This window comes from Lonchura striata, chromosome 1 (genome assembly GCF_050655825.1).
Source record: "Lonchura striata isolate lonStrDom1 chromosome 1, ASM5065582v1, whole genome shotgun sequence".
Lineage (NCBI taxonomy): Eukaryota > Metazoa > Chordata > Aves > Passeriformes > Estrildidae > Lonchura > Lonchura striata.
In genome coordinates this window covers 32634245-32648426 of record NC_140703.1, presented here as the reverse complement: position 1 = coordinate 32648426, position 14182 = coordinate 32634245, and the positions used below count along the sequence as shown (strand labels likewise).

Here is a 14182-nt window from a genome sequence, read left to right as displayed (position 1 = left end):
AAGTTTTATTTAGGTTATCCTCAAAAATCTGCTATGGTATCTTTGTACAATACTGAAGCACGTTCTATAGCCATATGAGTCAGACCTCCACAACAGGTTGTTTTCTGAGCATTTTTTTTTATTAGTACCTTAAGCTTAGACTCTTCAGAGTTTTTACATGTATAGCTTTGATTTCATTTGTTGCAGAACTTTTAAAATTAAATCATATGTCATGTTTCACTACAACCTGAATCTCCTTGTAATTCATTGTTTGCCAAGTTTTAAATGCTGGTTTGCTTCCTCTTCGTATCTTTTTGGTTTTATTTCTCTCTGGTTTTCATACTGAGCATCACTCACTTAACCTTACATTCTACTGCAGCCTTTGGACTTTCTACTGAAGCACCTCAGGGCCTGGCACTGTGCAGTTAATTGTAGATTATTTTATTTTATTTCAAAGTTTACAATGTTAGAAATGGAAACTGGATGCAACAGGATCAGAGAAAGATTATGAGACTCAGAAGGGATTCATGCCAGCAGGATGGCAATTATCTGTGGATTCTGAATTGCTCTCTTTCCTGTACACACACTTCCTTCCCTATCACTCTTTTTACTTTATTGAAAAGGAATGCTTGGACTGGGAATCTATAAAAGTATCTTCCTGGTACTGGCAGAAAGTATTCAGTAGGACTGTTTAAATTATGTCATTGTGTTTCATTAAACAGGGAATAAAGTGACAGAGTGCACACACAAGAGAGGTGGTACTCAGAGGCAGAGCCATTCCAAATCTGACAAATATATTTCTTTCTTCTGAACAGGAGCATGAGGGTCTGCTGTCAAAATGGCAAAACAAAAATTTAGAGAACCTCATTGAGTTGCACAACAAGGCTCCAGTCTGGAATGATGATACTCAATCCTATGTTTTGAACTTCCATGGGAGGGTCACTCAGGCCTCAGTGAAGAACTTCCAGATTGTCCATGACAATGACCGTAAGAGTCTGGTGGAGAGTGTGTAGGACTTACTTAAACAGGGAGAACCTAATTTATTTTATGAGGGTTGGGAGGAATAGGACATCCTCCCTAGAGAAAGGAAACTGGGTAAAGGAAGCTAGCTCAGGATTACTGGGGATTTCTGAACTGTCAGGAAAATTATATAAGACCTCCTTTTTCTCAGGGGTGGGTGCAGATTCTGCTGTCCATAACTGCAGCAAAAGAGGGGGCAAATGAAAGCTTCCTGAAGTGAAAGAAAAGGTTTAATACAGCACCTTCAGGCTAGCAAAAGAATGGTTTGAAGTAATTTCTAGAATAGCACAGTCACTCAAGAGGACAGATGCAAGGCCAGTCTTGTGAGAAACGATGGATACACCAACTACATATATTTGGGACTGGTGGGACTGGCAGATGTGGGGGGGGTTGTGGTTGGGGTGTTTGTTGGGTTTTTTTTGTTTTTTTGTTCTGGGGTTTTGTTTGTTTGTTTGGGTTTTTGTTGTTGTGGTTTATTTTTTCTTTTGCTTCACTGTGAAACTGTTCATCTCTGAATATCTTTTCTCCCCAGCTGACTACATCGTGATGCAGTTTGGTCGTGTAGCAGAAGATGTGTTCACTCTGGACTATAATTACCCTCTCTGTGCTCTTCAGGCCTTTGCTATTGGACTCTCCAGCTTTGATAGTAAATTGGTTTGTGAATGAGGGACAACAGACATAAAACATGGAACTCACTCCCATCCCTACATCCTGTAGGAGTTCCAGGTTCCAATGAAGAGCATATTGGAAGGGAAATGGAGGATAGACTTGTGCAGGCTTATTAGAAAACCAGTTCCAGCCTTCAGAGCATTGTGGGAGTTGACAGCAGACCACCTTGGGAGCAACCTCTGTATGGATTGTGGAAGAACAAGAAATCTAGGTGATGTTTCTGTCATTGGTGTTGAGTCTGCTTTTAGAATCCTGTTTACAGATGCTGCATGAGAGTAGTCTAAGCCCACTTATTGGAACTCCTTGCACCTAGGATTGGAAAAATAATGGCTAAATGTTCATTTACCTTGAAGCTTCCACAAAGCCTGGGAGATGATGCTACTCAAGAGTTCCTAATCAAACGAATTCAGAAAAAAAGAGAAGAGCTGGAATAAGACATTGGCTCTAATACAACACTTTTACTCTGTGGAATGATTGTCTGCTAAGACTAATACTCCATTTCCCTTTCAGTATTCTAATTTTTCTCCATCCCTTGACAGTCTTTTTACCAAAAGAAGAACAATCAAATCTCAAACACTCCCTTTTCAGTGGCTGATATTATATTCATTGCTACTTCTGTTACTTCTAACCATGTGCAAAATGAGACTGAATAGATGATAGAATCTGGCTGAATTTGGCAGAAGATAGTATTGTAACAATATACAGTACCACTTCTGAAAAGCAGTATTCTGGTTGGTTGACTCTAGACTGTAAACTGATGAGAAATATTTTTTAATTATGCCGTTGTTCATGAAATTTGCTACACTTTTAGGTATAAGCTTGTGACCAATTTTATTTTTTTTAATGTGAGATTATCTCAAGGCATGACATATTAAAGTAGATTTTTTATAAACAATTTTAACCTGCCTATAAGAAGGAGTTACCTCAAAAAGAGATTACAGGTATTTTCAAATGCATCAGTAAGTTTAATGTAATTTTACCACAAGGCTTTGCAATGTGTCCTTCCAATGTTCCATTTTTAATACTGGATGTACAGTATGGAGACTGTGTCACAGCATGGAACACTTGATTCATGTGGCCTTAACTCACCAGAGTGGATTGCAACATAGTGTGGCCTGTGTACTGAAGCACAGAACAGTTACTGTCTTGCCTGCTTCTTGCCTATTACCCATATTCACAATGGTTTGGAGAAGTGTGGCCCTCTACTGAGACAAGAATTAGGTGTTCTCCAGCTTTGGATATTGTCCTTGTCAGTAGACTAACTCTGTTTCAAACTGCAAAGAGCAGATATATTGCTTTTGGTCTCTGGAGTCTTTGCAGCAGTAAGGTATCACTTGCGCTTTCAAATTAACAAAACTTTGTGAAGACGTTTTCTGATACAGCCAGAAAGAATAATGATTGTAATCATGAATAAACACTGTATTTAACTGTAAAATATGAATTGAGGCTGAGAAGTCCTTGTATTTTTCAGATGAGCATTTTTCAGTAGCTGCTGAGATATTTCCTTGAGATGATTTTGCCAGTAAAGCAGTCCATGAAGAGAACTTGAATGCTGATGGATCTGTTTTGTGCCTTCCTGCTGCTCAGCAGGTTGAGGATGAGACCTAGCCGTGTTTTCCAGCTGTGCTCTTCTGAAATCTTGGCTGATGGTCCTGCATTCCCTCTGCCCATCCAGGAAAATAAGTCAGTTTGTGTACCTGTCTGATTATTTTTCTGACTAGGAATGTGAGAAAGAAATTGCCTTATGTTATTTTGGGGTGATCTGAAGGTAGGATGCTAATTTCTGATTCAAGATGATTTTTTGTGTGCTCAGAAAGCATCCTTTTACTTAATTAGCCTTGTCAGCAGTGACTCTTCAAGCTATTTCTTGACATCAAATGATCACATCACAGCCTCTCAGTAAAATTACACAGATAGATGAACTGATTCAGTCATCTTTATCAGATACTATTTTACATTAATTGTATTTATAACTTTTATATCTAAATGAAAATAAACTAATTTATATATTGAAAAGTCTTTAATTCTAAATTATTCTTTTTAGAATTGTCACTTGTGGGTGTATTTTGTTCCTTCTCTGTGACATATTACCTCAGTGTCTTTCTATCTTCTTGAATATAATCTGTCTTCTTACTCTTTTCCTTTCTAATTCTCAGTTCACTTTCTTTGTGGTGTTGGGTATTTTTCCCATACACTTGGAAATCTGGGAATAAATGTAAGGGTAATCTCTCTAATACTTTTACTCCCTCCTTCCTCCCCCAATATTATCAGGTATTACACTATAGTTCTTGGTTTCTATTTGATTATTTAAGCTAGTTCAATTTCTCTGCCCCATGTTTTTAATGTTTTTCCCAGCATCCAGCTAGGGCATTTGAGACGGTCCTTACTGCATTTTCCCACCTTCCATCTGAACCTATTCGACTGTTGAAGCACATGAACATGTTTTTTTTTCTGAATCAGATCGTGAAGTCATACAAGGCTAGGAAGAACACCAAGTTGAAGTGGTTATGTTTTCCTATTTCCACTGAGAGATGTATGAACCTCAGTAAGAGGAGATATGATGGATCTGATAATCAGAAACTGGCACAGCTCTCAACATGTAAGCCCTATTCTTCAAGCAGCTCTGTTTTTTCCACTATTTCCATCTGAGCCAAATTAGTCTTAGAGGGGAGAGAAAAGTGGGAAACATGACTGGACATTTGTTTTTAACACAGCAGTATTAGTTGCATATATGCAAATGTAACATGCTAGAAATGCCACAGAGATCTTAAAGAAGCATATTAAATGGTTAAGTTGGATTCCTAAAGGCAAGCCTAGCAGATGGAAATGGCTCCTAGGCTGCTATAGGCTCTTGGGCTTACAAACATAAAAGAGAGTGAATGATTTATTGTGTTTTTAGGGCGGTCTCACTCTCATTGAAATTTTGCTGCTGAATTTGGTAGCAGTAGGAGAGGAGGTTTTGCTGCTGTTAGCATAATTCTTATACTAATAATTAATTAGTGTGTTCCTCTACTTGGTGGGATTAACAGCTCTGTAAATCTCTTGGGGGACATTGAATTAGGTTTCCTGTTCCTGGTACAGAAGACAAGCAAACCTTTCCCTGTTACTTACAAGTTAAGAGTTTGTGTGTAGTCCTGTGAAACACACCTGTGGACAGATTCCTTCTTTCGCAGAGTCAGGAATCTCATCTTTGCCGCCAGATCAAACTCTTGTACCTAACTGCAGTTTGGAACTAGTTCAGAATTAAGAAAGTCCCTTTAGTAATCCTAGGACCAAGAAATTTTGCTCAGCGTACTGTTGTGAAAAAGAGTGGAAAAGCAACACTGATGTGTAAGGGCTCCCTTACTAATAGGGAAAACAGCTGGCTCCCACTGTGAGGTGACAACAATTGAAAGCTCTTCCAGGAAAGAAGGCAGAGATCCTGCACCAGTGTTAACTCTTGTATCTTTTGAACTGTACACTCTATAGTTTCTTTTCTTCTTGCATCCCTTAAGGTGTTCTAGATTGAATTATTATTTCCTCACTGGAAGCTGGAGGTCACTTCTTCTGTGCCAAAATGGAAGAAAAATCCAGAAGCAAACTAACTTCTCCAGCATGCTTTAAGGTAAAGGCTATGGTAACCATAACCTGCTCTGGAAATTTAACATTCAATTTAGAGAATACATAAATGAGTGAATATATTCCAGAGGCTGAAATTTTTGATAATTTAATTTGATTCAATTAACATCTCCATACAAGGCAACCCATTGCACTGTCTGCAACAAAACAACTGAAATTTTGGTGAAAACAAAGGATTTTTTTCTTAAGCCTAATTGAATTGAGCCCTTTATTTATTATAGGGAAAGCAATACTAATTTACTTGGGGAGGGGAAAGGGCTTTATTTTAAAATTGCAGAAGAAAATCATTCTGATAGAGTACAAATAGGGTTGGGGAATTAATCTGATAAGTTTGTCCAACTCTCAGCTTTCTGTTCTAAGCAGAATTGTTTAGTTCTGCATTACCTCCAGTAAAAAAACCCAAACAACACACCACTAAAAAACCTGTGTTCTCCTGAGTGAATTTCCATCTGCAACTGACTGAAGTCTTGCAAACAATTTGTGTGATGATTCACAGGAAGGAATAGGTTTTAATTCCTTCTCTTTGAGCTGTGTTGGTTTGGCAAGGAAATGGGAGCAAAACAATGTTAGTCACATAAGTATGAGACCTGGCCTAGAATTCCAACTGAATATATGTGATAAGAAATGAATTACCTTTCATGTGTATAGGGGTTTTTAAAACATATATATAGCTTAATAGAAAAAGTGACTAGATTAATTAATTACAGGGCTTTATATTAAAAAAACAACAGAACACACCCCACCCCTCCAATAGTTTCACTGAATTTTGTGACATCACCTTATTTATGTTGTATGTACTCTTCATTTCTACACTTGTATCAGAAAATCTTAGTTTTATGAAATTGATGGGGTTTGCGCATCAATTCTGAGGCCTTAGGACACATTTAGGACCTGTTTCCAGTCTCTGTGATTTTCACAGCAATTTGAAAGAGTTAGGAACTTTTTTAGCTTTGGGTTCTTACAAAAACCCTCAAGTTTCTTCAGTAAAACTTTTAAACGGAAGTTTTAAAGAAAGGCAACCATGTTTTATAAATCTTCACAGGTAGTTATGTGAACACCAGCCACCTGTGACAAAATCACCTGCTGGAGCCGTGGAAAAGTTTGGTTTGCTGATGCAGCTGCATTCCCCGAGCTGCTGCTAGGACAGACGGTAGCTACATGTACTAAACTTGCTGGTTTCCTACTGCTTTTGCTTTGGGGATGTGGCTTTTCAACCCTCGTGCGATTCTCAGTCTCTATCAGAATTTTATAGCGCAGCACACCGGCATTCCTGTATGAACAGGTAGGAAAGGAGCAGCGTTGACATGAGGCTGAGAAAAGCCAAGGGGAGACATTGCTTTGCGGGTTGGTGGGCGAGCACTTTGTTGGGCTGCCGCGTCGGGCTGGAGCTATTTGTTTCGCGGCGGCTCCGCGGTGCTGGTGGGAATCACGGCCGGCCTCTGGGGGGAAATCACGGCCGGTCTCAGGGTGGGAATCACGGCCGGTCTCAGGGGCTCCGCAGCCGCCGGGCCGTGCCGGGCGCGCAGGGGGGAGCCCGGGAGCCGCGTCCCTGTCCGGGCGGCGCGGGGCTGTCCCCGGGGCCGGAGCGCTCTCACGGGCGCTTGGCTCACCGCCCCAGGGGAAGCACCAGGCAAGCGGCGGCGTTCCCGGGGTCCCGAGGCCGGCCCGAGCGAGCCGCGCACTCCAAGCTCTCCCGCGCCGGGCGCCGTGCCTGCTCTCGGTTCCCGGAGGCGGCGGCGTCCCGCCCGCTCCCAGCGCTGTCGAGCCGCCCCCTTCCCCCGCTGCCGGCCGCCCGCCCGGAGTTTCCTTCCCCCGCCCCCGCGGGCCCCTCTTCCGGCCATTGCCCGCGCTCCCTCCGCCCCGGTCACACGCGGCCCCCGGCCGCGGAGCGCCCGGCCCCGCTGGGTTTTGTTCCCAACTCCGCCCCGGCCTTTCTCCCGCTGCCCCCCGCCCCCCGCCAGTCCCCTCCCCGCCCCGTCCCAGCCCCTGCCTTAGCCGGCAGTCCCTCCCTCCCTCGGCCGCCTTCATTTCATACCAACTCTCATTCCTCGCATTCCTCACTTCCTCCTTTCAAACTCCAGGGGAAATAAAAACCCTCCCTTTTCCTCCCAAACTCCTGCCCGGCCGTCCCCCCGCCCCGCCGCCGCCCGGGCTCGCCGTCCCGCCGGCCGCGCCGCGCTCCTCAGGTGAGTGTGCGCTTTGTGCCTCCGCTCCCGCCGGCCCGGCTGCCCCCCCGCTCCCATCCCATCCATCCCATCCCATTCCATCCCATCCTCTCCCGGCCACCCGCACGGCCCGGCATTGTTCGCCTCTCCCCGCCGCCGCGGGACCGGCAAGGGGGAGCCCCGCGGGCCCACCCCGGAGCCGCTCCTCGCCAACTTTTTTTCTCTGCGACTTGGCGGCGGCGACGATGCTGAGCGGGAGGCTGAGCCGCCCGCTGCCCCGAACCAGCCCCCGCTCCCACCCCTGCGGGCTCGGAGGTGGGGATCGGGCGGGAGCGAGGGGCAGGCGCGCAGTAACAGCGCTCGGTGCTCTCTCGGCAGAAAGTCCTGGAGCTGAAGGAGGATTTGAAGCCGGTCCCCGCTGCCCCTGCGGAACAGCAGCCGCTCTTGCCTCGCTCAGGTCGGGACACGCTGTTGCACGATGGCTGTGGCGCGGGTGCCTGCGGGAGACGGGCTGGAAGGGAGGGTGCGGAGCCGCTCGTGTGCGACAGGCGAGGCACAGGCGTACAAAGGAAGCGATGGGAACATCCTCAATGGAGCCTCCGGCGGCTTCCCCCGCCGGGAAAGCGCTGCCCGCGCTGCCACTTCGGGAACTCGGTCGCTGAAAACTGCAGCGCTAATGGGGAGAGGGGGGAAAAAAAAAGCGGTTTCTGTGCGGTTCGTAGAGATGCGCTTGGAGAGAGTGGAAAGGATGAACGGTACTTAATGTAGTAATTTTTAATGTAAATTATGAAGGATGATTTTTCGTGGGAAAAAAGAACAAAAAAGTCATAAGGAAGCTTGTCTGTGAGAAGGTACGTAGATTGTTGTAGGGCTAAATTTACCAAAAGATGAGGAGGGAATGTTTTCCCAGTTCAGTTATTCTAAAGTTGGAGTTGAGTTTTGGTGGCATGCCACAGGAAGGGATTAAAGAAACCCCAAACAAACCGAGCACACACACAAAAAACCAAACAAAAATCTTTCCGGAGTAATCTTTTATCTTATGCAGATAATTCCGTTTAAACAGTTTCTTGCATGGGATGCTAAAGATGAGGCTTTTTTTGCAGAAGATGAAAGTAGTGTAACTCTACGTGTTTTAAGAACTTCTGTATTCTGTAGCGAATGAGCGCATATGTTAAATAAAAACTCTAAGAAAAACAAAAACTCAGAACTAACCACAAGTAATTATCAACTTTGTTTTTGTTTAACCTGGAGTTACACTCATGTTTCTTTCTAACCTTAAGAGTTGGGTCCTGCGACTTTTCTACAAATAAGCAATGCAAAATACTTTTCAAGTGCAGGGGGCTGAACGGGAGGAAAGAAGATTTAGGGATTGGATTTATTTTTCTCTTTTCCTGTTACTGGGGACAGGTCGGCTTTTCCAGGACCTGATGGCGGTATCTGTGTACAGAGTGAGCAGAGCATTGGTTCACCTGTCTGTCCATCTGTCTGGGTAGATGTGAGAGGTTTTATTGTTCTCCCGCAGAAGGAAGTGGGCAGCAGGACGGGGCAGAGAGTAACGGGGAGGAGCGAGAGGAGAAGAACAAGGGGGAAAGCAGAGTGGGTATCCAGCAAGTGCTGCGCTGATGCTCCTGTACACTCACCTGTATTAAAGCCTTTTGGTTTCCATAGCTTGTTTTCATGACACAAAAGAGCTTGGGATCATCCTAGTAAACATAGAGACTTCTTTATTGGGGCTGCTGGATGCTGAGGGACTCTGTGGTTTTCTCTGGAATTCGGGTTGCCAGAGTGAAGGATAGTCAGTCACCTTTTCAGTTTTTTTCTGCAGTGGGTGCAGTCACCTTTTCACATTTTCCTAAATCCTAAATAGCTCCTTCAAACTTGAGCATTCAACAGTTTTATCAATCTCTAAACGGAGCTATCAGCTCATTGTTTGTGTCCTCTTGGAGGTGATCCTCGAAGCAAATAAATGTGTGTGAGAATGGTTACTGGGAATTTCTCCACTGTCTTGCATCCTGACACTATTTTGGATTTTTAAATTAATGCTACCAATGGGTTTGAAGTATTTTAGGCTGTAATTTTGATAAATATTTAAGTGTTGCTGTATTGAAGATCATCTGTGGGAAAATAGTATGAAAATAGTTTTGCCAAGCTTTAAAGAGAATAAGAGCCCCATGGCACTTTATTTTGTCTGTAGAGTAAGTAGAGTTTTGGGAGGGTTGCTGAAAAGTATTGTTTCCAAGAGATACAGCTTTCATCTCCGTTTTGCAAGCTCATTCACAGCTTTCCTTCCTTGCTATTATGTGTCCTTTTCTGCATCTTTCAGCTCTTGGTTCAGCCCAGTGTAAGCCAAGGGGTGGGTCCACAAAGGGTTGAGCTGGCACTGCTGTGGACCTGTCCCCAGCGCCTCAAAGTGCCCATTTCCTTACTTGTCACATCTCTGTGCTTTGTCACTGGCAGGGGCGCTGGCACTGCTGTTCACTGCGCCGAGACTGATCCAGAGGAAAAGTAACACTCTCAGCAAGTTTTATCATTTTTAGCAAGTTGGTTTTCAGCCACATCTGTGCGTTCTCCAGTCAAGTTAATCATATGGCCATGTGCTGATGTGTCTGGAGAAGGTGGTGCAATGAAAGGTGGGAGAAAAATATGGACATTTTCTTAACAACACTGTCATTTTCCCCCACGTTAAGTAGTTCCTTGGACCATGTTTACAGCAGCTCCTGTGAGAGCAAACAATTTCGTTTTATATGACCACAACTGTATAATAAAAATGTAAAATTTAGTAATTACATTTTTTAAAAGATCTATTATACTTTCCTCGTAGCTTTTGTTCGTTTGTTAGGTTTGGGATTTGGTTTGGTTCTTCTCTCCCATTCCCTTATGGCATGTTAAAGTTTTCTGGGGCAAGCTTTTCATCATGCAGTGTACATCAGAAAAGTTTTCTTACTCTACTGCAGCAGTTTTTGCCTTGGTGTGTATTTCTGTGAAACGATTAGTTATTATTTCTCTCTGCAGTTGCATCTTCTAAGTTCTTACTTGCTACTAATGAGTCTATAATAATAATAATATTTTTCAATTTTCTAGCTCTAATTATTTGAGTTTTTTTTATACTCTTCACTTTCTTCAGTTTATCTGTGTTTCTTTGTCAGAATGAGATCCAATATTCCACGAGTTGTAGTGATTAATCTCTCTTCCTTGCCTGAAGTGATATCTGAGCCCAGGCAAATTAAAGTCACATTGGTCATTTTGCAGAAGCATTTGCTTTGCAGACAACTCTTATTTGTTCAGCATTCTCACTCTTGCCTGTCTTTAGCTCCTACTTCTGGCAGGGCTTTTTCCTTGATTTTTTTCCCTGGGTTTTCTTTGCATTACTTTTTTCACATAGTTCTATTTGTCTCCCTTGCTTCTTTTGTTTTCTTTTTTACACTAACACCCTTTGAATTGTTTCTACCCTCTGGTGCTTGTACATTTCATTCTATGTCACCTACAATTTTCATTAATGTTACTTTGAGTCAATCTTAGATCTTTAATTGAGATGTCAAACACAACTGAAGTAGCAAAGATCCCTGCAGCAACCCAGTGGATCCTCTCTGTATCTGTTGGTTCTGTTTGTGTCTCATACATAATATATATCATTATGCATGGTTTTGAAGCCATTAGTTAATTTTCTAATAATATGATCAGTGCTCTCCAAAGCCAATCTGAAGTAATTTTTAGCTGTGTGTAGAGAGTAAAAAATGCTATTTTAAATCTAAACTTACTTACTTTGTGGTGGACTGTATTCTTTTCATTCTTTACCTTCACAGCATTTCTATCATCCTTTGAGGAGCAATCAGGTTTATTAGGATTTACAGTAATGAATGTTCATGTCTTTGCAACTTCTGCCAACAACCATGTTAAATAAATGCCCGGCATGTTCCTTTGTAGAGCCTTGTAAAAAAGCCATGAGTTGGCATGCTTGGAGCTCATTACAAAATCTGAGACTAGATTATTAGAAAGAGTTTTTTAGGCATAGGCAGTGGTGTTTTGAGTTCTTGGGGGTTTTGGGGATGGGGGGAAGGGTTTGGTAGGTTTTTGGTTTTATTGTTCTTGCCCCTTGGGTCCTCGTTTTTCTGGAGATGATGCAGTCACTCCCCTTTGTTTTTAACACCATATGAATTAGACGTTTTCCTGCTAGGGAGGGGCAGGTTTTCCAGTTCCTGGTGCTACTGGCTGAGTCACTGGCTCTGTTTTTCTGTTCTCTTGTAGGTTTATAATTACCTTGTTCTTACCTTGGTTAGAATGTGATTGCCAAAGGGTAGGTGTTTTACCCTCCTGCATTTCTGAGACATGAGTGCCAGTGGCTTTCGGAGCCTGGGTGCAAGCCTTTGGAACATCTGCTTTGCTATTGCCAAAGAGAAAATAAATCAGTGTAGCCCTCAAAGTGCCTCCCTTCCAACAGTATGGTAACCATTAATGACAGATGTTCAGGCAAAGTGTAATCTCTTGTAACCTGGACTGCTTGAACTAAGGAGGAAATGTCAAGAGAACATGGAGCAGGTGTATACTGAAATGGAAAGGGAGGATTTATTAATGTGTCCTAAGTTCATTTTACCTGATCATGCATCTCTGTAAGCTCATTGAAATAAAGCTCATTTGTACCAGACTAGCAGGACTTAGGCAGGTCTTTTGGTTTGAAAATCTTGTCAGCTTAGTGGGAAAAAAAAAGTGTAGAAGAGAGGTTTGTGTAAGAAGAGTATATCCAAGCACACTCACTGCTCTTTGACTAATTTTTATAAAAATAAAAAAATAAAATTCTATTTATTTCTCTGGCCTCTTGTTTGTGAAGGATCTATGTCATCAGAAGAAAATATCTGTGCATGTAGAACATGTGAATCTCTGCTTCTATCCATCCAGTATGGGAACTGAAAAACAGAGTAGCAGCATCTTTTCCCACTGCTTTTGGTCACAGGTTTTATTTCTAAAAACATGCTTTAAAAATTGGAGCAGAGTCTTTGGTTGGCTGTGTCCCTTTAAGAGTCTAGTTTTGCTTGGCTAGCTGCCCTTGTTCTCCTGTAGATTAATCCAGCAGAAGGTATATAACCTGTTGACCTTCCTGGCAAGAAGGGTCTGGAAGGGCAAAGAGATAAATCAGAAGGTTCATGCTTTCCTGTAATATCTGGGGACAAGTTTGTTTTTCGGTTTTTGACATTTCTTTTTTTTTTTCTTTTCTTTAACTGATTCCTGCTTGAGGGTTGGGGATGTAATTAGAGAGTCTCATGATTTTCATTTGCTTTCTGTGAAATCATTCCGTGTTCAGCAGGTTGGAGATGATGGCATGTTTATGCCACATTTAGAGGAAAGAGTTCTGAACTCAAATTTACACTGGTTTGAGTTGCGGGTGGCTTTACAGTCCAGGAGCACTGGAATCTGGCAGAAATGTCTGGTGTGTGTTTGATAGGAAATTTCACACTGTTTTACAGAAAGGTTGACTTTCTGCAGTGTCAGCCTTAAGAACTGACTGGGTAAGCAGTGCATGTTGACCTGCTGCATGATCCAGATGGAGTGTGTACTCCAAAACTGAGCTGGGGTGGTGTCTGGATAGCCCAGGAGAGTGCAGCTGGGTTGGTAGCCATGGGTAGGCTTCATTCATTTGATGCAGATGTTTCATCATGGCTGTTTGCTTAGGCATTGCCTTATGACAAGCATCAAATCCTTTTAAAGGTCATGCCTGACCACTACTAAAATCAAAGCACCCATGTAATTGGTTGACTGAAGGAGGAAAAGTCAAAAGAGCACTGAGCAATTGGTCCCATTTTATATACCTGTTCTGCCTGTTGGTGATTTGCATTTTTCTTGAGCCTTTAATGGAGGGCTTAGTCCTGAGCAGACAGGGCACAACACAGAACACCTGTGCCCACAACACAGAGCACCTGCAAGCACCACAGAAAAGGAAATTTGACTCCATTCATGGGTTGTGTGATCAATGTCTATTCTCTTGAAAGTCTCATAGCCCGGGTTCAGCTATTTCTTTTCCTGGAGAATGACTATGGTTTTGGAGCTAAACAGTTTCACTGCATTGGATGAGATTTGCAAACATCTGTCTCTTGTCTGAGCTCATGTTCAGTTCTGCCATTAGTGCCATGGGAAGCTAAGTATGTCACAGTTGTGAGGCTTTGCTGGAACATCTATCTTTGAGTCCTAGACAAGAGATTGAAAGATGTAATGAGCAGGAGGCAGAATTAGGAAAAAAGAATTTGATTTTGATATCATAAAGTGGGCATTGTGAGTCTCAGCTTAGTGTTACTTGTCAGCAAACCCTTAAAAGATGCTCTATTTCCAGACAGTGTTAAACATGAGCCTCTCTGAAGTTACCAATTGCAAATCACTTTTAAAGTTAACCTTTTCTTGCCTTGAAGACTTGTCTAGATTTTAACCTTATTCAGGTTTTTCCATTAGGTGGTTTACTTACATCTTCATCCTCTGTTTTTTCCAATAGGTAAAATGAGGGCTTTTGAGCTCATTGGTGAGATTTTCAGGGTGACTAAGTTTTAGTGAGTTTAGGAGCAAGGTTTTTTTAGGTTGGTATTGAAGGTTCCCTATCCTTTAATAATTAAGTGAATAATACTCTTTGGTAAAATGCTCAGCTTGATTTATTTCTCTCTCTAGCTTGGTGTGGTAATTCTCAAGTCATTTTAGCCAGTCAATATCTACACTTGTGTGTATGTAAAGGGACAGTTACAATTTTCTTGTGT

At 42.6% G+C, this 14182-nt stretch overlaps 2 protein-coding genes across 11 annotated transcripts in view; both read left to right on the top strand.

Moving 5' to 3' along the window:
- TULP3 (TUB like protein 3) overlaps positions 1-3109 on the top strand; it is a 31529-nt gene extending 28420 nt beyond the window's left edge. For all 3 annotated transcript variants that reach the window (XM_021548904.3, XM_085573574.1, XM_085573559.1), the window contains 2 exons: positions 795-966; positions 1532-3109. In XM_021548904.3, the coding sequence (XP_021404579.2) occupies positions 795-966; positions 1532-1665 (306 nt within the window). In that variant the 3' untranslated portion in view covers positions 1666-3109. The remainder of the gene's footprint in view (positions 1-794; positions 967-1531) is intronic.
- A 4193-nt stretch (positions 3110-7302) lies between these two features.
- The window catches only part of TEAD4 (TEA domain transcription factor 4), a 52423-nt gene continuing 45543 nt past the window's right edge, over positions 7303-14182 (top strand). For 6 of the 8 annotated variants that reach the window (XM_085573652.1, XM_021548976.4, XM_085573604.1 and 3 more), the window contains exons 1-2: positions 7303-7472; positions 7830-7908. The gene's annotated coding sequence lies outside the window, so the exon portion shown is untranslated. Of the gene's footprint in view, positions 7909-14182 lie in introns of all 8 variants that reach the window. The other 2 variants (XM_085573643.1, XM_085573612.1) reach the window with 1 other exon arrangement.